Raw genomic sequence first — 25511 nt, forward strand, 5'->3', positions numbered from 1 at the left:
GATGTTTGTATTCAACAGTACAAAGAAAAGGGCCCTTGATTCAAGGAGTTTTATATAGGTTTAGTTTTTTTGTCGTTGTTTTGTTTGTTTGTTTGTTTTTGCTTTTTTTTGAGACAGAGTCTTGCTCTATTGCCCAGGTTGGAGTGTGGTGGTGTGATCTTAGCTCAATGCAACCTTCACCTCCTGGGTTCAAGCAATTCTCCTGCCTCAGCCTACAGAGTACCTGGGATTACAGGTGCAAGTCACCATGCCCGACTAAATTTTGTATTTTTAGTAGAGATGGGGGTTCACCATGTTGGTCAGGCTGGTCTCGAACTCCTGACCTCAAGTGATTCACCCCCCTTGGCCTCCCAGAGTTCTGGGACTACAGGCATGAGCCAGTGTGCACGACCTTATACAGGTTTAGTTTTGAGAATCATGGTTTAAAAATATAAGTCATTATAAATTATATGAAGAAACAGTGTCCTAATTGGCTGTCCTCTAAGAGTCCTTCATAAGCATAAGTAACAAATATGTAGCCATGAGTACATTTTCAGAGCTGAGTCTAGGGAAAGCAGCAAGTACATTTGTTGAGCACCTAAGGTGTCAATCTCATGGCACACATTGTTTTATTTAATCCTCATAACCACACTATGAGATGGGTATTGTTTTCTCCGTCTTACAGATGAGGACATTCAGTTTCAGGGAAGGTTGTGAATTTCCAAAGATGAGTGCATGGAAAAGGCAGGATTCAAATTTGGGTCTTCTAAGTTTCTGAAATTTATACTGGGTCTTACTAACATATAATATTTCAAGGGTCATAGCTAGAAGAGCTTGCTTGATACCAGACCTCTTGAAATGAAAGATCCTTATAGATATCAGTAGTCTTTATTCACTTTATTTGTTCAGTCCTTCCTTCCTTTATAAATTCAGGCATTCAAATATTTAGGCATTTGCTTAATAAGCATTAATTTGAGACTTAGTAAGACACTATGATTCCACTGGGGAGAAGAGAAAATGAAGGAGTGGGAAGAGGAAAGAGATATAAAGATATATAAGACTAAGGACCTTTCTTCATGGAACTTATGTTAGGAAAGCAAAATCTAATATACATGTAACTATAAAACAGTACAGCATGTGTTGGGCCACAAGAGAAATACAGGTTAAGATTAATTCCTGCTGTGCCTTTCAAATACAAGTAGAATGTTGGTGGATAGATGTGCAAGAGAAAGCTTATTTATTCCAAAATATATTTATTCCAAAATAAAATTTATTCCAAAAAGCTTATTCCAAAATAAGCTTTCATAATTTTGGGAGATATTTGCTGTAAAACCATTGCAGAACCTCTCTCCTTAGATTAACCAAACTAAAAGAGCAGAGAGCACTTTGTTCTTACCAGAGACACATGGTTAGTTAAACAAGGCTGAGAATTGAGTTGAATATAATTAATTCTTGGGCCCTCAATATGATTCCTTTTTCCTAACCCCTTTCTTCATTAGGTCAAATAATCTAATAAAGAGGATTGAAGTGAGAGGAACTTTCCAAAGCATTTTGTTTGTTTTATTTAACATACACAGTCGGTTGTAACTACTGAGTTGCTCAACTTGATAGGATGTGGTAAGGGAAGAGGAAGGAAAAGTGGAGATAAGACCAGATAATGAAGTCTTCGAATATCAGATTATGGAGTTTAGATTTTCTATTAGGCAACACAAAACATCTTGAATCTTGAAGTTTGTTTGTTTATATAACCAGTTTCCCACTTAGAGGAAATACGTTGAAACAGGATAGTACTTTTTTCCAATTATAGAAATAAATCTTATGCAGAGAAGATGTTAAGGGTGTTGTTTGTTTTATTTTTAACCTTTTTCAAGAGCTATTATATGTTCAGGCTATGGTTTCCCTAGATTATTATTGTTACATTATTGTTAGGGAGGGGTTAGTCTCAAAATTAATCCCAAGAGACTCAACAAAATTGCAATCCAGCCAACATTTGATGTCTCCAAACAAAAATATGCATATTCCTACTGTCCCTCTGACCTAGAATTCACTTTCTTTCCCAGTTTCACAAGGGAAATACTATCTCCTGATGTTTCCTTTGATATGTGAGGTCAAAAAGTTAATTGTTCTTTTCTTTTTAAGAGCATGCTAAACATGGGCTTTTGATATCTCTCTACAGCTTCACCATCCTCCAAGACAGATTTTAATAATATCATGACCCATAACCTTTTGTTTCGAAATTGGTTTTCACAGGAAATCAAAGGTGGGGGAGTATCTATATTAAATATTGATTTTTTAAGAGACCTCTCTTTCTCTTGCCCTTTCTCCCTTCCTTTCTCTAGAAGTTGAAAAAATTTATTAGTGAAAGAATTAATAGCCTTTAAAAATATCATTCTAAATTTTCTCTTTTCATTTCACTTTTCTCTCCTGAATTATAATAACATAGTTTGGGTAATATTTCATCTCAAATAATTCTACTTGTTGAGCAATTAACATTTCTATTTTCTAGGTCATTTCAAACTATTGCTGTGTATTAAAAGCATTTTAATACAATTATAGTGACATAACTTTGACTTTGAGATGTTCTGTAATGCAAGAGTCCTCTTTAAAGTTCAATTTGTTTTGTTTGCTTGTTTGTTTGTTTTTTCTTGAGACGGAATCTTGCTCTGTTGCCTAAGCTGGAGTGCAGTAGCCAATCTCAGCCCACTCTCTGCCTTCTGGGTTCAAGCAATTCTCCTGCCTCAGCCACCCAAATAGGTGGGATTACAGGCCCACACTACCATGCCTGGTTATTTTTTTTGTATTTTTAGTAGAGACAGGGTTTCACTATGTTGGTCAGGCTGGTCTTGGACTCCTGACCTCAAGTGATCCACCTGCCTCGGCCTCCCAAAGTGCTGGGATTACAGGCCTGAGCCACTGTGCCCGGACCAATTTGAAGAAATAAATTTGGAAAGTATGTTATTTTTCTTATTCAGCATTTTAAGGAAACATTTATGTTGTACCATGTCTGATAATAATACTAGTAATATCTACCTATTATTGAATTCCCACCACTGCCAGGCACTGCTTTACAGGAAGTAAAATAAAAAACTCTGTGAGATGAATGTAACTGCTGAATTGTGCCCCCTTCCAGATTTCTAGATTTAAGTCCTAATCCCAAATGTGACAATATTTGGAGATTAATTTGGTCATTAAGGTTAAATAAGGTCATAAAGATAGGGTCCTAATCCAATAAAACTGAAGGCTTTATAAGAAGAGGAAGAGACAGATATCTGAGGACACGTGGAGAAGGCACTGTCTACGTGTCAGGAAGGGAGCCCTCACCAGAATCCCACTCTTCTGGCCCCTTAACCTCAGCCTTCCAGCCTCCAGAGCTACTGAGAAAATTAATGTCTGTAGTTTAAGTCACGTAGTCTATGGTATTTTTGTACAGCAGCCTGCGTTGGCTGATACAGTGACATTTTTGTGGATTAGGAAACAAACTGAGAGGTCAGTGCCAAAACCAGCATTTAAACCTGAGTGTGCTGGATCACAAAAGTCCACTCTTCAGATTCCTCTCTGAATTTTGAATGAGAAAACAGTGAATATAGATATCTTTAAAAAATACCAAAGGCTTACACTGTTGGTTGTTTGTGTTTTTATTTTATAGGTTTAGCAAATCACGCACAAAGCCAATGGGTTACTCTTATTCTTAGTCCTTATCATCTGATTTTTGTGTTCTAGCACCATGTTATTGTTTGAGCTCTCAGAATTCCAGGTTAATGTTGAAAAATGTAGCCAAATCTTGAAATTGTAATGTCTAATAAATCCAACATTTACTGCTGCTGTGTTTGCTTTTTGTAAAACATATGAAATACAAAATACCCAGTGTAGTGCCTGAAACTAATTGGCAGTGTCCCATTAAACCATATCAGAATTAATGTCTATTAATTGGATTAGAAATTCAGTGAGAATGACAGCTGCTAGTGCCTTTTACAGTTACTTTGTTTCTTTGTAATCCATATGGCGGAAATCACATAATGCTTTTTCCTTCATTGAAATAAACACTTGAGATAAAAAGGTTCGACTCAATGTGGTCAGAGTATGTGCATTTGTTTTTCATTCTTCCTCTTAATTTTTTTTTTTGAAAAATTAGATTAAATTAGCTAAACTATTTTTTCTTCTCTCTTTTCACAGGTTTTCGCCAGCCATATTTTTATATCTGATTAGCATCGTTCCATCATTATGGCTTCTTGAATTGCACCATGTGACCCAGGTACCTCTTTTTGGAAAGTAGGAATTGACATATTCAGCAATAAGCTACTTTCACAGTATGATCCAATTTATTTCAGGAATGCACTTTTCTAAGTAACTGGAGTTATCAAGAATTGAATAAATAAGAGGCTATCAGCAAAAGGAAGTGAATCCCTGATTTGCCAATAAAAGCCCCAATAAAAAATATTACATTTTTGTAAGATTTAGGATTATATAGTGAATTAACATTTTGTGTTAGAGATCTTATTACTAAGACTTCCCCTGGCCCCCACCCTATAGGTAGGGGCCTACAGGTGGAGTTTACCTGGGGGTGTGGAAATTTGATTTCAATCCTTCCAGCTTCAGTGAGTTTCTATGTTGTGCTAAGAATGGGCACGCCTCAATGATCTGGCATTCTGTAAAGTGACACTTAGGAATTTCAAAAACAGAAACAAAACCCTTATCTGTACTCAGCTATATAAATACAATTAAACTTATAGGAGCCATTTAAAATAGTCTGTTTTAAAATGAAGGTTATACAGATTACAGGAGATTAATTTTTGGGAGTCCCACGGGCTGCCTTAGTAAAAAAGAAATTCTTTTCTAGAGCCCTGAAACTAAGATTAAAGGAGAGGAGTCGTAGGACCCACCATGTGGAAGGTGGGTTTATATGTGTTAGAAGATCACATTGTCCTAAAAATAAAATAGTAGCTTCCGGCCGGGCGCGGTGGCTCATGCCTATAATCCCAGCACTTTGGGAGGCCGAGGCGGGCGGATCACGAAGTCAAGAGATGGAGACCATCCTGGCCAACATGGTGAAACCCTTTATCTACTAAAAATACAAGAATTATCTGGGCCTGGTGGCGCACACGTGTAGCTTCAGCTACTCGGGAGGCTGAGGCAGGAGAATCGTTTGAACCTGGGAGGTGGAGGTTGCAGTGAGCCGAGATTGCATCACTGTACTCCAGCCTGGCAACAGAGCAAAACTCCGTCTCAAAAAAAAAAAAAAAAAAAAGTAGCTTCCAATAAGAATCCCTAATTTATTACAGATATTTTTAAAACAGTTATTTTCTACACAGACAGCTCTAATAAGCAGTCTCTAGGTTGGGTGCAGTCATATACTGCTGTTGATGTTCCTGTTCAATACTGGGGAGGCCAAATTACTAAAGTCCATCAGATTCCAGCTTTGACTTCATAGTTCAGGTTACAGGACTACGTTACAGAGAAATGTAGTTATGACCTAGTAATATTTTGGCACCTTCACTGATAAAATACTTTTAAAAAGATCTGCGAGAATTTGGACTTACATAGATTTCTTTGTTATAATTGGTCATTTTATAGCAAGGTTAAGCCTCCAATATGTAACCCTATCTGCCTCCAATGTATAACCTTATCTGTAAAAGGCTTGCTCCAAATTATAGGCACACAAAGGGGAATTTAGTTCTGTGGACTACTTTTGAAGAATTCCACAAGCAAGTACCAAGAATGTAGGGATAAAGAAAACATTTTTCTCCCTTTAATCTCCTGCTAAAAATCACTAAAGTCGTATAGACTATTCCTATGTCTGTAGCAAAAGTGTTTTTGTAACTGTATATTTTTGGTTCAAGTTATCATAGCTTTTTAAAACTATACTGTAAAGAGTTAGGGGACTGTTTCAATCTCTACTACTTACTACTTTCAAGGGTATGAAAATAAGCTCTAGTGATTTGAATCAATTGTTTCTTTCACATCCAATTCTATGACATGGCTATCATACACAATAACCATTCATTTCCCTAAATGCTTTTATAATATAAATTTGTTGCACAATTAATTGATATACAGGTCAAATCCCATTACAACAAATAATGTGCAACCAAAAGCTCCCTTTTTAATAAAAAAAGATTTTTGAGCCCCAAGCAGTAGCTCTCTAATTTTCATACTACAAAAGAAATTGAACCTTTAGTAGTAATGGATTTGACTCATTTTGACACTGAATTAAAATGAATGCCCAGAGATTGAATTGGGCAGACTGAGCAGAAATGAAAGTAGAAAAATAGTAAGAGAGAAAGAAAGCATTGGAATTGCAGTTAAAGGAAGAAGAAATGGCAGAATAAAGGGAGTTACAGCAATTCTTCTAGTGTACTCATTTAGAACATTTTGGGAGTGATAATAATCACTTTTCTTCAGGTAGTCTCCTGTACTTTCACAAATGTTTTCACATATATGGACCCAACAACTACAGAAGTTAGGCATGATGCGTACATTTCTATTTGAAAGACGAGGATCCTGAGGCTCAGACAGGTTAAGTAATTTTCCTAAGTTGATACAGTAAATACACAGTAATGCTGGGGCCTAGAACCTAACGGATATCTAATCCATTAAACCATATTGCCCTTCTCAGCTATCTGTTCTGTATTTTAGAGGCGTTTGCATCAGAATTATCTGAGTTGTTCATTGTAGAAAAGAGTAGTTTAATTTTCTTTCACATTTTCCCTTTACTCTATATACTATATGTTCTAACCCATGACTTGGCATTAGGAAAACATCCTGACCTATTTCATGAGACATTTCTCCTAGATGACTAATTTCTTACCTTCATTGCTGAATCTGGTTGAGTCTACATGTATGGGAACAAAACGTTCATGACAATGATTGTGACCTTAGCTCTCAGGTCCATTTAAGAAGTGACAAGATTAAAGTAATGGAAACATTCTGGTCTTCTTGTTGTCACAATTTCTTGGACACAGAGGAATATTTTTGAAGCTAATAAGAGTTTAATAGACACAGCCTATTTAAAAAAAAGGCATGTTGATACCCCGATAATCTATGTGAACTCACCTATACAAGGCAGAATGTAAACAGTATAATCCCCAAAACAATACAAGTCAGGCTAGGTTTTAAGAGTGAAGTCACTTGTTCATTGCAGTCCCAATATAGAGGCCACTTGGAGGAAAATCTTATCAATCTGTGACAAATAGAGTAACAGGAGTGGAGAGCAACTCAGATAAGTCTTAATACCATAATATGGACTATGAAGCTATTTGCTTCCACGTTATCTTCTACTGCACTAAAGCATGGCCTTTTTTCTTAAATAAAAAGATGTTTATGTATTTTTAGTTTTAAGAATGTCAAAAACATATTAAGGTCACCACTTTTAATACATAGTCTGTTTTCATGCCTACAGAATGGTCCAAATGTTTTTCCTATGGAAATAAATAAAGTCACCAACATGCTTTGCAATGAAAATTTGTTGCTTGGTTAAAGATTTAATTTTTATCTTCATTATCTGTTTTTTTTGGAGCCTTAGCTGCACACATATACACACACACACACACAGTGTGCAAACAACTGTATTTTTGCTCCTACAGATATGGCATATGGCCATTTTTCTTAATTATTCTTGTCATTTCAACCATAATACTAGTTGTTTGGATAGAGGGTAGAAAAAACAGCTTCTTGCAGACTTTCTTTTCTGCTTTTTCAAGTAGCTTATAGAGTAGTCGATGATGTATCCAGAATGATGAAGAAAAATACACTTTTTACAGCTTTAATTTTTTTAAAAAATAAGTCCTCTCTAAATACAAATGTGTGGTCGTGGATGTATGGTGGTTGTAGTGGTGGTGGTGGTGAATGTGTGTGTGTGTTTCAAAATATGTTAGCACTGCAGATGTTTGAACAACCTTCAACTTTTTTTTAAGCCAGTTTGTAAAATATGCATTGGGTACAGCTACATTTTCAAGTGTCACCCCTTTCTTCTCTTATATAATTTTTCCTTCTCTTACCTCGGATTCCCAGCATATGGTGGATAAATATCATGCACAATTCACCTGCAGAAATTCTCATACAAAATGAAGAAACAAAAAAGGAAAAATGCCACTTTTTATGTCTATTGTTGAATTCTCCATAAACCTAAATTGGCTTTTACACTGTCACTAAAATGTATGTTTTGGTGGGTGAACATGCTAATTTTTTAGGTTGTTTCAGTGCTTGACAGGATTAAAAATGATTGTATTATTTACTTAAGCAATATGATATTTTAGATAAAGAGTCTTCTGGATAAGAAACAAACTCTTAAAATACTATATACACACACATATACACACACAGACACACACTGTGGAATACCACACAGCTATAAAAATAGCTAAATCATGTCCTTTGCAGTAGCATGAATGAAGCTGGAGGCTAGTATTCTAAGCAAACTGACACGGGAACAGAAAACCAGATACCACGTGTTCTCACTTATAAGTGGGAGCTAAAAACTGAATACACATGGACACAAAGATGGGAACAACAGACACTGGAGACTACTTGAGAGGGGAGGGATGGAGGGAAGTGTGAATTGGAAGGCTGCTTCTCAGGTACTCTGCTCACTACCTGGGTGATGGAATTCTTTATACACCAAGCCTCAACAACATGCACTTTACCCATGCACGTGAACCCCCAAAACCTAAAATAAAAGTACAAAAAGAAAAAAAAAATCACCATAATTTCCTTGACCAGGATCATATATGTTTTATTGTTGTCACTGGTTATTTGTTTGGTTTTAAATTCTTGCAGGGTTTAAGAAAGGAATCTCAGTTACCAATCTATAAATTCTACAGCTCTCTGCAATGACTCAGTATTTGCATCCTCATCAACCTAAGGAAAAATAAGATTTTGTATAGTTGACACTCTTTTCATATAGATTAAAAAGTGGATTTCCATTTCAGGCCTATATTCTGATTTTTGGAAATGTTTATGTATATGCTGTATAAACTTTGCATATCTGCTCATAATCTCTTGAACAGATTGAACTCTATATACTATATATTATGAGACATACTGTATGTTTTGAGCTCTACCATATTGTGCTAATTTTTTGCCACAATTGCCTTCCCCGACCCCATTCTTAGTATTGCAGTATCCAGGCTGAAGGAACATCACAGAATATCAGCAGAAAAGAAGTCTTCAATCAAACATTGACATCCAGTGAACAAATCAGTAGAGCTGATGATCTCATTGAGACGGTGAGAGCTTTTCCACTGTACATTAAAGGATCTAGCAAATGGTGGACTTGGTATAATCCTCAATTACTTGCTATACACCTCTCCCAGCTAATTCTTTTCAGAAGAAAGTTATCCATTATTTGGCTCATGAATTCACAAAATAGTTACATTTTAAAATTATTAAACATATTTAATATGCATAAATATATACATTGATACATTATGTATAAATAGATACATTTAACCTGCCTCATTAAGGAACATTTAAAGAGGATAATGTGTGCACAATGAGAGACATATACATTTATGAAGCAATGATATAATTTAAAAATTGGGATATGATAATTTTAAGACTTTCTTTCTTAGAGGAATATTAGATTCACAGCAAAAATTGAGAGGAAGGTACAGAGATTTCCCATATACTCTGTATTCATGTACAGCCTCCTCATCCATCAATACCCTGCACCACAGTGGTGCATTTGTTAAAACTGATAAACCTACATGACATTGTTGTGGATGCCAATAAAAATGGCATTTTGTTTTTAATTTCAAATTTCACTTATTCTCTGCTGGTATATAGGAAAGAGATTGACTTTTGTATATCAACCTTTTATCCCACAACCTTGCTATAAACGTTTACTAGTTCCAGGAGGTTATTTATTTATTTATTTTTTTGCTAGTTCTTTGGGATTTTCTACCTAAACAATTATGTCAACTGTGAACAGAGACAGTTTTATTTCTTTTATTTTATTTCTTCCCTATATGTTTTATTTTATTTTCTTGTCTTATTGAATTAGCTAGGGACTCCACCATATGTATTTTGTAGCTGTTTATTAATAAAATAGAGAAGATTTCTGGCCAAAACAGAATCCCTTTCTTTTTCTTCATAAGTCTGTTATGTGGCAAACTGACCATGACCTGTTTAAAAAGGAAAAGGCCCCTATCACTGAAACGTATTTTCAATAATGAGATGCACTATTAGTTCTGTGAGGTTTAGTGGAATGAACCTTGGGTTCTAATTCAAGCCCCAATCACAATTTATTTACATCAGTCTGGACAAATCACTTAGGTTCTCTCTCAGTTTTTCATCTGACAATCAAAATTATTAATATTTACTAGTATGCTTTCTGTATAAATTAAATATGATTTATGTAAAGTTTCATAGTACTGATATAAGAAAGAGTACAAATGGAAGATTATTCATTTTCATGTCTGGCTTCAATCAGGATAGCATTATGCCTCGTCTTTTATCCTCCCTTGTGCATTTGATATCAGCAAGTGATGGAGAGGGATAAATGAATTTTGTACAAACAGTGAAGTCACTTCCATAAGTAAGTTGGAATCATTATCCACTGGAGACCTAAGTCCTTGTAGGGGCAATAGTACACTTTGAGACTTATTTAGAAGGTAATTGGGCAAGAGTTGTCATCCAGAATACATTGGTGGGATGTAAATTTTTCTAGGTCTAAGAATAATGGCAGAGTAAAATTTGCTTTGGCTTATGGATTATTGAATAATATGTTATGTACTCAGAGTAAAAATAATTTTATAGTTATTCTCTTTCTTTACATTTAGGTAATTGATAAACATTATTACATTTTTATGTTTAGCTATAATAGAGTTTTAAAGCAAAAAAAAGGGAAGATTTGTACAATGCTAAAAATATTTCAAGATTAGTAAATTCAGATTTTAAAATCTATTAAAAATATAGGAAGTTTTTGTGCTATTAATATGGATTTTGTAAAACTTTGCTATGTGTTATTTTTTGTTACACAGTGTAATAAAATGAGACATGATCTTTAAAACATTGTAAAATTGGTTCTTTAAATACCATATGGTACAATCCCACTTTTAAGTTTAAGGCTTAAATTACTTGCTAGTTATAGGCACCCCCATCTTAAGGACCACAGTAGCTCTTTATTTTTTCCAGAGTGTTCAGCTGAAAGGCATTTTACTTTCTTTAGCAAGTAAAGAATAACTCCTGAAAATGACTGTCTACAAAAGCAAACTCTTGATTGAAATCATGGTGAAGAAAATATTTCTTTCTCAAGTGGTGGCTCATAATCCTTCTGTCTGTATGACATTTCTGTTAAACAGGCCAAAGTATTTGTGAATAACTTATCTACAGTTTGTGAGAAAGTTTGGACATTGGGACTCCATCAAACATTCCTGTTAATGCTAATAATTGGAAGATGGCTTTTACCCATTGGAGTCGGGATCACTCGAGATCAACTCTCTCAACTTCTTCTTATGTTTGTGGGGACAGCGGCTGACATACTGGAATTCACAAGTGAGACCCTAGAAGAACAAAATGTGAGGTGAGCGTTCCTTGCAACAAAAACACGTTGTTTTCAGGGTCAAGACCATGCACCTGTCTCTTGGTTCTATGACTTGTATATCACATGAATTCGAATTTTTAGTATATTTTATATGCAATGTTAGGATCAGAGAATTTGCTGCTCTTTGCATATTAGAAACCAGCACAGTCTTTAGGCTTTTTGACAAATACATAAAGGAGATTTCTGCTAGAGAAAGAGACACATAATATTCTCTGTGGGCGAGAACAGAAAGGCTCTGCATGTTTTCATGACTATAGGTTAGATAGAGTCATGGTTCTCTGAAAACCTAAAGTGGAATGACCATCCCTAACCCCTCTTTTCCACTCCTAAGTGTGAGAAGCATAGCCAATCATAAAAGCCTCTCCTAGAACACAGCACAGCTACAGTATAAGAGAGCACTGAGAGAAGACATGGAGAAGTCTCTTCCTATCCATTTGGGGATTTGCATTCCCTGGTGTAAATGGAGAATGGGGCAGAGGTTTTATTTTACTAAATTTTATTTTTAGTCAGTTTTGTTCAAAGTGCCCAAAGGCTTTCTGGTGTAGAGGCCTATAAATTAAAACTTATTGAGTTGGTACTTTTATTTTTGCCACAAGCAAATAAACTCAGAATCCATGATCACATCTGTTTACGGAACGACTTCCTTACCATTAGGGATTTAAGTCTCAATGCCCGAATATACTTTAAGCTTGGGTTGTTTTGCACTATGCCATAAAAATAAATTGGAATGAGGCTGGCTTTTAATGCTACAGTTTACTTTATGCTGTGCTTCTCAAACAACAAAACATAAAGCTCAACAAAATACACTAACTTACCAAGTAAATTTAATATCCCAATTATAGCACAAATTATATTTATAACCATGAGCTACCTTTACAAGATAATTTCCTGTTTCATTTATACTAATTTTTCTCATAGCTTATTAAGTTGACATATTTTTTTAAAAAATCCAATCTAAATTGATTCATTATCGTCATAGTGTTGATTTTAGTTCTGTAGTTTTAATGTCTTAAGTATGGTCAATGCTTTACATTGTAAAATGTATTTTCAAATAAAATACAATGTTGTTACAAGAAAAACTTCAAGAAATCATGACAGAGCATATAAAAGTGACAGGGACATCACAAAACAAACATAATTAACTCCACCTATGTAGAAATAAACATGTACATGCAAAACATTTAGGGAGATGGGAGAAAACATAGGGTAGTAAAAGAGGTAGTAAGGAGGGATATGTTTTGTGGGGCCAGTCATAAAATTATAAGAAATGCCTAACTCGGTTATCTTAATGGACTGTTGGTAGTCCCATCCAGAAGTGACACCAAGGAGCAATTTATAGATCTGTGTTTTCCAATAAAGGTTGAATATTAAATAATTTTGTGAATAAAAGTAGATTTGCCCAACAAAACAAACAAAAAACCCAAATAAACAAAAAAAACCACCCAAATCTTGAAAACCATAAGGGATTTTTTCACTCACCCAGTACTGATTTGTTATCTAATGTGTCAAGCACTGAGCTAGGCAGAGATTGGGGAACAAATTGTGAGCAAGTATTAGTAGAAGGACACACAGGCCTATCTCAATTAAGACTATTTCAATTCAGCAAGAATTTAGGAGTACTTGATGTTTCAAGACACCATAAATACCCCCAATTTCTTCTATCACCTACAAATTACTCTGAATGCTTCATAAATATATATTTTTATCATTTTAAACTTGTATCATATCCTAGGAAAGCTGATGTTTAATGGAGCCCAATAAATTATGTCATAGTTTTTAATGGTTACTGTTTTTAAAATTTGTTTTCAATTTTCATTGTCTCAGTTTGAAGTCATTTTCATTTTTAATATTACCACATTGTGACGGTAGCCTTCTGTAATTCCCATTCAAGTCCTATGTGCCTCTATTACTCAAATATCCACTCTCCCAAAAACCCTCCCAAAGTGAAAGCCCAAGAAGAATATAAAATTTTTCTCTCTCCTAGAAATTAGCTTCCATGTTCTGATTTCTTGTTTTGGTTCTCACCTATACTGCAAGAATTGACCCTGCAAATATCTATCTTTTCAAGGAAGAAGACCCTTAATCCTTTCCCACTGGGACATAAGCCTTCCCTTTTAAGCTCAAGAGGATAATCATGAAGAATAATCTTAATACATAAGTAAAAGATATTTATATCTAATAGAAGAAGGGATCACTTCATTGTAGTCTACTCAGCATTGCCTATTATTATGACATTTCACTTTTTCTAATGTTTTAATCCATAGTTTGGGCTGATAGATTTAGGAGAAAGCCTACAATGATATCTACATCACAAAAATGTCTAAATCTCTTCCCCATTTTCTAGCTAATATGTCAAATTCTATTTTTTATTAAATAAATTTCCTTCCTTTGGCTCACATTAAAGTTCATCTACCTAAGTTTTATGCATTTACATAGATTTGTAAAGCTTCTGACTGAATTTTTTTCTTAACAGCTTTATGAAGTTATGGTTTAAATAACACAAATTTCAACTGTAATTCTATAGTTTAATGATATTTAGTAATTATAGATTTGTTTATCCATAACCACAATACAGGTTTAGAACATTCCCATCACTCCCAAAAGATTCCTGTGGCTGTTTGCAGTCAATCTTCACTCTTAACAGGCAACCACTGATATACTTTATGTCTCTGTGGATTTCTCTTTCTTAGAAATTTCATGGAAATTGAATTATAAAATGTGTACTCTTTTATGTGTGGCTTTTTTATGTAACATAATGTTTCTGGGATTCATCCATGTTGTTTCGTGTTTAGCTCCTCTTTAGTTGCTAGTGTTCCATTAAACGCATATACCACATTTTGTTTATTCATTCAGTAGTAGATGTACATGTGGATAACTTCCAGCTTTTTGATACTAAAAATGATGTTGCAAAGAGGATTCACTGACAGTCTTTTGCCTGGCTATGTTTTCATTTCTCTTTGGTAGACACCTAAGAGTGGAATGGCTGGTTATATGCTAAGTATAGCTTTAATTTTTTAATAATCTGCTGAGATGTTTCTAAAGTGGCTGTATTAATTTATATTCCCACCCGCAATGTGTGAGGATTCCATTTTCTCTACATCCTTATCAACAATTGTTTTCCCCCCAGTCTTTTTTATTATACCCTTCTGATGGATGTAGAGTGGTATCTCACCAGGACATTAATTTGCAGTTCTTTAACAACTAATGTTGCTGAGCATCTTTTCATTGGAATATTGGCTATTCATATCTCTTCTTTGGTGATGTGTCTGTATATTTTCCTTCATTTTTTATTGTATTGCCTTTTTATTATTGAGTTGTAAAAATTCTTTATATATCCTTGATACAAGTCCTTTATCAAATGTCTAAATATAAATATTTCTTCCCTGTGTTCAGCTTGTTTTTAAATTTTTTAATGTTATCTTTTGAAAAACACATTTTTAAAATTTTAAAGAAGTTCAAATCGATCAATATTTTCTTTCACATTTTTGGTGTCATATCTAGGAACTATTTTCCCAACCCTAAATGAGAAATATAATTTCTTTTATTTTCTTATTGATATGGTTTGGCTGTGTCCCCACCCAAATCTCATCTTGAATTGTAACTCCCACAATTCCCAGGTGTCATGGGAGGAACCAGGTGGGAGGTGATTGAATTATGGGAACAGGTCTTTCCTGCACTGTTCTTGTGATAGTGAATGAGTCTCACAAGATCTGATGGTTTAAAAGTGGGAGTTTCCCTGCACAAGCTCTCTTTGCCTGCTGTCAGCCACTAAGATGTGACTTGCTCCTTCTTGCCTTCCCCCATGACTGTGAGGGCTCCCCAGTCATGTGGAACTGTAAGTCCGTTAAACTCTTTTTCCTGTACAAATTACCCAGTGCCGGGTATGTCTTTATCAGCAGCATGAAAATGGACTCGTACACTTATGGAATGTTTTAGTTCTTACATTTGTTTCTATTATCTGTTTTCACATAATTTTTGTGTACAGTGGGAGGTAAGGTTCCAAGTTTATTTTTTATTTTTGGCACTGCCCCATTCCAGCTGGGACTAATTTTCCCAGTACCATTTGTTGAAAGGATTCTTTCTTTATTATATTGCCTTAGCATCGTTGTCAAAAAATCAATGGATCACAGATGTAAAGCTTTTTCTCTGGACTTTCTGTTGTGTTCCATTGTTTTATATATTTGTCATTATACCAATACCACACTATCATGATTATATAGCTATAGTGAGTTTTGAAATTGAATATTGTAAGTCTTCCAGAATTGCTCTTTTAAAATTTGTTTTAGCTGTTGTAAGTGCTTTACATTTTTATATAATTGTTAAAATTCTCCTTTCAAGTTGTAGAAAGGGTAAAAAAATTTTAAAAAAACTTACTATGCTCTTGGTAGAGAATGAATTGAATCTAAAGATCAATTTGGGAAGAATTGTCATCTTAACAATATTAAATTTTCCAATCTGTGAACACAAAATATCTCATCCTTTGTTTAGATATTCCTTAATTTCTCTCAGCAATGTTTTGTAATTTTCAGTGTACAAGGCTTGTATTGCTTTTCTTAACTATTTCCTAAGTTTTTATTCTTTTTGATGCTCCTACTAGTGGAATTATTTTTTAAATTTTATTTTCACATTTTTCATTGCTATAATAGAAACACAGTTTACTTTATATGATGATCTACTACCACAGCCATGCTCAACTTGCTAATTAGTTTTATCCCTTAAGTTTTCTCCTTACAAGATCATGCTGCTTGTGAACAGACTGTTTTGATTCTTTCTAATCCGTATGCCTTTAATTTATTTTTCTTGCCTTATTGCACTGAAAAAAACTTCTTTCAATGTCAAATAGAAGTAGTAAGAGTAGACATTTCAATCTCAAAAGATAAGCATTCTGTCTGGCTATATTAAAGATGATATTAGTTGTGGGTTTTGTATAGATGCCCTTTACCAGTTTGAAGAAATTTCCTTTTATTTGTAGATTATTAGGAATTATTTTTTGGTGTGTGTTAAATTTTGTTAAATACTTTTCCTGCTTTTATTAAGATAATTAAGTGTTGGTTGTCTTTTATTCTATTAAAACAATATATTACACTAATTAATTTTCAGATGTTAAACCAACTTTGACATTTTTTCTCTTTTGATACAGGGTCTTGCCCTTTAGCCCAGGCCCAGGTACCACCCAGTGTGGTCACCACTGCATTGACCTCCTGGGCTCAAGTGATCTTCCTAGCTCAGCCTCCCAAGTAGCTGGGACCACAGGCACATGCCACACCTGGCTAATTTATGTTTTGTAGAGATAGGATCTCCATATGTTTCCCAGTCTGCTTTTGAACGTCTGGTCTCAGTACCCCCGCCTAAGCCTCTCAAAGTGCTAGGATTATAGGTGTGAGCCACTGTGCCCAGTCTGTAATACTTTTTACATGTTATTGGATTCAGTTTGCTAACATTTGCTTATGAGTCATATTGATCTATAGTATTCTTTTCTAATGATATCTTTTTCTGTCTTTGGTAATGCTGACTTCATCAAATACCTCAAGAAGTATTACTTCTTTATTTTCTGAAAGATTTTACATAGGTTTGGTCTTATTTCTTCTTTAAATATTTTATAGAATTCACCTAGGGAGCCACCTGGACCAAGGTTATTTTGTGGGAAGATTTTTTAAATTATAAATTTAATATCATTACTTTATATAGGTCTATTTAGATATTCTATTTCCTCTTAAATCAGTTTTGGTTACATTTTCCTTTCTAGGAATTTTTCTATTTTGTCTAAGTTGTAGATTTTTGTCATAAAAATTGTCATAAAATTGTCCATAATATCTACTATATATGTGTTAATTTCTGTGGACTGAGTTGTGGTACCCTCCTTTTTCATTCTTGAGTTTAGCAATTTCTGCCTTCTCTCTTATTTTTTTAGGGGGTGAGGGGAGGGGCTGATGTTTACTTTTTTGGTTTGATCAGGTTTATTGATTTTGTTGATATTTAAACATAACCAGCCTTTGGTTTTATTGATTTTCTCTATTGTTATTCTGTTTTCCACCTCATGGGTTTCTGTTCTGATGTTTAATTTTTCCTTCCTTATGCTTGCTTTGGATTTAATTTGCTCTTCTTTTTTTTTTCTAATTTCTTCAGATGGAAACTTTGATTACTGACCTTTCATATTTTCTACTATATTTGAGACCTTACATCTTTTCTACTATAGACATTTAAAGTATGAATTTTCCTGTAAGCACTGCTTTGCTAGCTCCCCATAAATTTGATATGTCTTTTTTTGTTGCTTAATGCAGTTCAAAATATTTTCCAATTTATTCTGGCATTCTTTTTATATGGGTTGTTTAGAAGTTGGCTGTTTAACTTCTAAATGTATGGGGATCCCTTAGACTTTTTGTTGTTGTTGTTTTCTGCTTTAATTCTACTTTCATCTGAGGATCTACTTTAAATTGTTTCAGTATTTTTAAATTTATGGAGACTTACTTTATGGTCTATTATATGGCCTATCTGGAGATCCATGTGTACTTGAGAAGAATGTGTCTGTACTTGGTGTTGGGTGGAGTGTTCTATAAAATGTTAGTTACATCACCTTGGTTGATAGCGTTGTTCAAGTCTTCTGCATCCTTACTGATTTTGTGTCTAGTTGTTCTATTGATTCCTGAAAGTAGAACACTGAAATCTTTCATTCTAATTGTTGGAATGTCTGTTTCTCTTTCAAATACTGTCAGTTTTTGCTTAATATATTTTGGGGCTGTGTATGTAGGTGTGCAAAATTGAATTGTTAACATCTTTCCAATGTAGTAACATTTTGTCATGAATGATCACTTTTTCTTTAGTAATATTTCTTTTCTGAAAGTCAATTTTGTCTCCTACAAATATAGGCACTCCAGCTTTCTTATGTTGGCATAGGGATATCTTTTCTTATTCTTTTACTTTCAAATTATATGCATATATGTATCTACATTCTGTCCCTTATAAACAGCTTACAGTTGGATCCTGCATTTTCCTCCCCAGTTGAGTACAGTTTTTGTCTTTTGATTTAAGTTTACATTAGTTTACTAGGGCTATTATAGCAAAATACCACAAATATGGTGGCTTAAAACAACAGAAATTTCTTCTCTCACAGTTCCAGATGCTAGGAATCCAAAATCAAGGTGCTGGTTCCTATTGGAGGCTCTGAAGAAGAATCTGCTTCATGTTTCTCTCCTAGTTTCTGGTGGCTGCTAGCAACTCTTGGTGTCCTGTTGTTTGTTGATATATCACTCCAATTTCTCCCTCTTTCTTCACATGGCATTCACCCCAGTGTGTCTGTCTGTGTCTCCAAATTTTCCTTTTTTTATAAAGACACTAGTCATTGGATTAGGGCCCACCCTAATCCATATGACCTCATCTTAACTTGATTACATCTGCAAAGACCCTATTTCTAAACAAGGTCACAGTCTGAGACTCGGGTAGACATGGAATTTTAAGGGACACTATTGAAGCTGGTACACTGTGTTTAGACCATTAATATTTAATGTAATTATCGATGTGATTAGATTTATAGCTGCCATTTTACTATTTGTTTTTTTTCTATGTCTCACATCCTTTTTATTTCTGTGTTACTCCTTTACTGTTTTGTTTTTCTGGTGGGGGTGGTTATACAAGCATTTTTAAGTCAATGATGTTAATTTCTGTATACATTTTTTGAATTATTTTATTAGTAGATGCTCTAGGGATTAAAATATACATTTAAAAATTTTACACTCTATTATAGGGTAAAACTAACTTAATTCTGATAAAGCCTAACAATATGGCTCCATTTGGTCATAGCACTGTTGCCCCACTTGCTCCATTACTGATAACTCTGTTTCCTCCTCTTCCTTTTTGCTATTGTTTTTATAAATATATTATATCTTTGTATGTTATAAATCGAATAATCCAGTGTTATAATTAGTGTTCTATATAATCTTTTAATGTTTTAAAAAGATATTAGAAAATGTCTCTATAACTGTATATTTATATGTTCCTTTTAATTTCCCATACATTTATCATTTTCATGCACTTCATTTCTCCATGTGTATTTCAGTTACTATGTGGTGTAATTTCCTTTCAACCTGAAAGACTTTATTTAGTGTTTCTCCTAAGGCAAATCTGTAGTAAAAAATACTCCAAGTTTTTTTTTTTTTTAATCTGAAAATATTCTTATTTTGCCTTCATGTTTAAAGGATAGTTTTGCTATATAAAGAATTATTGGTTGACACGGTTTTCATATATATATAATTTGAGGAAAAACATAGTTTAAGGGTGTAAGAAGATCAATGAAACCATATAATAAGTAAAAACAAAGATCCACCATTTTACATATATACACATATATATAATTTCACTGTCTACTGGCCTTCATTGTTTCTGATCAGTGTTAGCCATTATAGTTGACCTTCAAACAACATGAGTATGAACTGTGTGGGTCAATTTATATGCAGATTTTTAAAAAATAAAACTTACATTGGGTGTGCCTGCCTCTCTGGCCTCTCCTTTCACCTCCTCCACCTCCTCCACCTCTTCCACCCCAGAGATAGCAAGACCAGCCAGCCTCTCTTCTTCTTCCTCCTTCTCAGCCAACTCAATGTGAAGATAATGAGGATGCAGAGCTTTATGATGATTCAGTTCTACTAATGAATAGTAAATACATTTCCTCTTCCTTATGATTTTCTAAATAACATTTTCTTTTCTGTAGCTTACTTTATTATAAAAATATAGTGTGTAATACATGTAACATATAAAATATGTGTTAATTGACTGTTTATGTTATTGATATTACTTCCAGTCAGCAGTATGCTATTAGTAGTTAAGTTTTGGAAAAGTCAAAATTATACACAGATTTTCAACTGTGTGTGGGGAGGTCAGTTCTCCTAACTAACCCCCGCTTTGCTCGAAGGTCAACAGTACTTATTTGTTGTTACTGTGTACATCATGACTCAATTTTCTCTTGATGTTTTCTTTTCCTCTTTCGCTTTTTGTAGTTTGAGATATGTCTAAGTGTGGATCTTTGCTTCTACTTATTCTAGGGCTTTATTGATCTTCTTATACCTGTAATTATGTTTTTCCTCAAGATTTTCAGCCACTATTTCTCTAAATATTTTCTCCTCTCTTTTATATCTTTCTTCTTCTGGGTTTCCTATTAAAAATATATATGACTGACTGTGTTCCACAGGTCTCTGAAGCTCTGCTGTTTTTTCTTCAATCTTTTTTCACTCTGTGTCTTTCAGATTAGATAATTTTTATTGATCTATCTTCTAGGTCACTGATTCTTTTTTTCTGCCATCTCAAATCCAGATGTAGAGTCCAATTGTAGAGGTTATTGAAATTTTCACTTTAGTTTGCATATTTTCAATTCTAGAGTTTCTATTTAATCATTTTCATAGTTTCTGTATCTTTATTTACTCACTTGTTGAGTCATTGCCATGAGACTTTTCTTTAACCAATCAAACTTAGTTGTCTTTCATTCTTTGAACATATTTATAATAGTTGCTTTGAAACATTTTTCTGCTAACTCCAATGTCTGGACCTCAGTAGAGACAGTTTCTACTGTTGTGTTTTCCCTCTTAATTGTAAGTTAGATGTTTCTGGATTTTTTTCTTTTATTTATCACATACTTCCTTTGTTGAGAACTGGGCATTTTGGATAATATATTCTAACAATATGTTATCTTCAGGCTCCCCACCACTGCCACCAGCTGAGGCTTCTCATTTTGTTGCATCTGTTTTCTTAATTGGAGGAATGTATCTCTCCTTGGATTGTAGTCACTGATGTCTCAGATTTTTAAAAGTACCTAGTTTTATTTTTAGTTCGACATCTTAGTGGTCACACCTATAGCTACGTTTTTGGTCAGTCAATAACTTGGGCAGATTGGAATCAAATACTGTGAGCCCTTATGACTTCCATTCTTTGATGATCTGTGCATGGAGCAGATAGCACATTTACAATTCAAGATGTTGTCTGCCTCAGCTTTTGATTCCCACTGGGCCCTCTTTGGCCTTCCCTGAACATGCCTGCAGTTTTTCAGTCAGCCAGGCCTACAGGAGTACTCATCTAGCCCTTCTATAGCTCTCATTTTAAGAATCTCTCTATTAAATTTAAAGTTAGTTCATTACACTCCAAATGGGATTGCAGTCTCAAAGTAACAAGCTACATATTTTTAAAATATTTCCAATCAAATTTGTTACTTCTATTGACCACACCACTGAGTGTGAGATTTCATACTCCACTCCAAAGCCGTCACTGGTAAAATTACCACTTTAACTGGTCAATATGGTGTTAGCATTCCCATAACTTGAATTAACTTAGTTTTTTTTTTTCTGACTATAAGTCCCTAATTTATCTTTTCATACAGCATTTACGTTAAGAAACTTGATATCATAAATTCTGTTTCTGCCTCTTTGAAATGTAAATTTCCCAGCCTCTTGCCGGTTTGCAAACCAACAATATCTTTCTCAAGGACCTGGGAGCCATCTATTTAAAATGCAGTCTTAAAGAAAGATGGAGCCCCTATCTCCCAGCCTCTGTGAGAGTGTAGGATCCTAACTTTGAAAAGTGCCAGTTACCAAACACAAGTGGCCTAATCAAATTGACCAACCTCCATCCTAACATTCTCCAGTACTTTTCCAGTAGGTCACCCCAGTTCTTGAAAACTCTCCTACTTTTTGTTTTAGCAGAGTTGAGTTTAATCTTTCTCTTGTATTTCAATAGTCTTGAATAAATTCTTCCTCATCTGTTTAACTTCATTCAGTACAGTTAAAAAAACAAAAATAGCCAAGCTGGGGATAGGGGAATGAGTATCTGTGGGTAAGAATCCTTCAGATTCTCACTGTTCTTACCTGAAGCTTGGTCAACTTTTCATGAATAAATGTTACTTAATTTGTTGTTTGACTTTGGTTGATTTTCAGAGCCCTGATGGTTGTTTTTTGACAATTTTTTAATATTATAGATGTTTGTTGGGGAAATTATTTGCTGACCTTTTCATTTCACTACAGCCACCTTCCAACATTTTCACAAGTCAGAATTTCAACATCATTGCCACGGAGAGTTCCCTGGCCATTTACACCTTTGGAGATCACTTTGTGCAATCTTTTTTTTCCCCCAACACATTAATAAATCATGTATTAAAAAGAATTCTATTCTCACAGCATTACTAACATTTCCCTGTGAATACTTGACCATACAAAGGAGACTCTTCTTATGTTTACATTGTGTTTTACTTTTATTTTGCAGAGTTGAGGCTAATCTGTCTTTCACCTGGAAGAAATGGTGAAATATTTCTTCTAGGATAGGTTAATACTTCATTTTTTTCTTCCTTTCTATCATTTTTTCCTTTTCTGATGGTATTTGTCATTTTCTTTAAAACAAAAAAAAAACTAGATGAATTCTATCTGCTGATTGTCTCTTTTCTACAGGAATATTTACACTTCCAAAAAGAAATAGCCCCTACAAAGGACATGAACTCATCCTTTTTTATGGCTGCATAGTATTCCATGGTGTATATGTGCCACATTTTCTTCATCCAGTCTGTCATTGATGGACATTTGGGTTGGTTCCAAGTCTTTGCTATTGTGAATAGTGCTGCAATAAACATACATGTGCACGTGTCTTTATAGCAGCATGATTTATAATCCTTTGGGGGTATGCCCACTAATGGGATGGCTGGGTCAAATGGTATTTCTAGTTCTAGATCCTTGAGGAATTGCCACACTGTCTTCCACAATGGTTGAACTAGTTTACAGTCAGCTGGAAACCATCATTCTCAGCAAACTATTGCAAGAACAGAAAACCAAACACCGCATGTTCTCACTCATAGGTGGGAATTGAACAATGAGAACACTTGGACACAGGAAGGAGAACATCATACACCGGGGCCTGTCATGGGGTGGGGGGAGGGAGGAGGGATAGCATTAGGAGATATACCTAATGTAAATGATGAGTTAATGGGTGCAGCACACCAACGTGGCACATGTATGCATATGTAACTAACCTGCACATTGTGCACATGTACCCTAGAACTTAAAGTATAATAAAATTTTTTTTAGAAAAAGAAATAGCTAAGCAAATTGGCAAAATATGACTTTTTATTTTTAACCACCAGATTGGGTGTGCTGATACACCAAATGCCAGTCTTTTATCTTACTAGTTTTTCAAATAGAAAAGTGATACTAATGTTAATAATTAAACTTCCCAAGTTTTTTTGTCTCTCTCTGAATCAAGTTCATTGTCTCCTTACATGCTTCTCAGTTGACATTTGTGAAGGCAGATTATACACATGGGACAGTGGTGAATAAATCCACCCAAAATTCCTTTGCAGATCTTGAGTGTTTGCCATTAATCTCCATGATTTATTTACATTCTAACATTTAACCTTCCTGAGAATTTTTACTGTCTGATCTAATAATTCATATTTGCCTGCTTTAAAAATTTTCTGACTACTTTTCCAAAATTGTGTTTGATAATTTTACTGGTATGTTTTTCAACACCCACATTCTTCCATATTTTGTGTGTGCATAGATAATATATGCATATGCAAAAATGTGCATTCATTATTGCATGGTTAAAGTTGAATTTATGTAGGGCTAGGGTTAGTATATCATTTATCCCTATTTTGTAGGATGATGAATAATATACAAAGATTTTAAGAAGCATACTGACATACTAGTAAAATTACTACTGCTACAATTATGTAATGTTTATTTATCACTTGTTGTGTGCTAAGAAGTCTTAAATGCTTTAATTCAGTAAGTTATTTTGCATTTACATTCACACTATGATGTAAATATTCTTATTATCACCATTTTATAAGCAAAAACATGTCAGGAGAGGCAAATAAAGTCTCAAGATGACATGAAACCAAAAATAACTAATTTGTAGTGATCTACTATAATAGCTTGTGTCACATGCTGTTCTAAGAGCTTTATATGTTTAACATGCTTAAATAATATACTGAATAAAATTATTATATAATCCAATTATTATTATTGTCTTCCTCATAATGTAAATGGGTAAACCAAAGCATACAGATGTTAAACTAGTTACTCATATTCATATAACTAATAACTGATCAATCTGGAATTAGAGTCTCACATCCTATTTCTTTAATGAGAGTTGGAGTTGGTGTTAGAACTCTGGTCACTTGGCACCACAGCCCCCTGCTTTGCCACTGCTTTCTACTGCCTTGCAGGCAAATTGCACATAGTTTTTGGAAGAATTATTGAAGTTTGGGATTAGATGAAACTTCAAAAGATGTTGTGAAAAATTTCGTTTGCATCTGTTGAAAAAACCTCGCCAAAATATCCTCAACAACTTTTTCTGCAAGCTCTGTTGAAAAATTACACTAATAGAAGAAATACTAACCCCAAGTGGCAACTTGTTCTATTTTGAGGTAATATTATTAGAAACTACTTTCCTCTATTAGGATGAAATTTGAATTCTCACAGTTGCAACTGAAATCCTTTGAGCCTGAATTGGCCATCTCAAGTCAAAAGAAATGTTTCATTCCTTTTCCACATTATAGTCCTTAAACATAGGAAATAAAACTTCTAAGGAATTTTCTCTAGTTTTCAGTTTCTTGAACTATCTCACATAGATCATGACTCTGAATTCTTTACCATTCTGGTTCTTCCCCTTTGGTACAAGAAACTTTATAAATGTTTCTTCTAATACATTAAGCACCACACATAATATTTCAGGTATGTTCTGAACATTGTAGAATAGAGCAGAGCTAAAAGTTTCCATTTCATTCATGGAAATAATATAATGTAATGATCAAAGGAGTAAATGCTGAAATCAGCTGTCTAGTTTTGATTTCTGCTCTCAACATTCATAACTACATTATTTTGGACACATTTCCTCAACTCTTTTACCTCCTTGATAAAATAACAAGATAACAATTGTGTCTACTTTGTTGAGCTGGTATGAGAATTAAGTATGAACATAGAGTTAAGCATTTAGAAAACTGCCTGGCATGGATGTCTGAAATCAG

The 25511-nt window shown here is 34.2% G+C and overlaps 1 protein-coding gene across 1 annotated transcript in view; it reads left to right on the top strand.

Annotated features, from left to right (window-relative positions):
• Window positions 1-25511, top strand: part of TMEM26 (transmembrane protein 26) — a 47589-nt gene that overhangs the window by 13247 nt on the left and 8831 nt on the right. The window contains exons 2-4 of the mRNA XM_025397206.1: window positions 4153-4231; window positions 9087-9200; window positions 11277-11497. Of these exons, the coding sequence (XP_025252991.1) occupies window positions 4153-4231; window positions 9087-9200; window positions 11277-11497 (414 nt within the window). The remainder of the gene's footprint in view (window positions 1-4152; window positions 4232-9086; window positions 9201-11276; window positions 11498-25511) is intronic.

This window comes from Theropithecus gelada, chromosome 9, assembly GCF_003255815.1.
Source record: "Theropithecus gelada isolate Dixy chromosome 9, Tgel_1.0, whole genome shotgun sequence".
Classification (NCBI taxonomy): domain Eukaryota; kingdom Metazoa; phylum Chordata; class Mammalia; order Primates; family Cercopithecidae; genus Theropithecus; species Theropithecus gelada.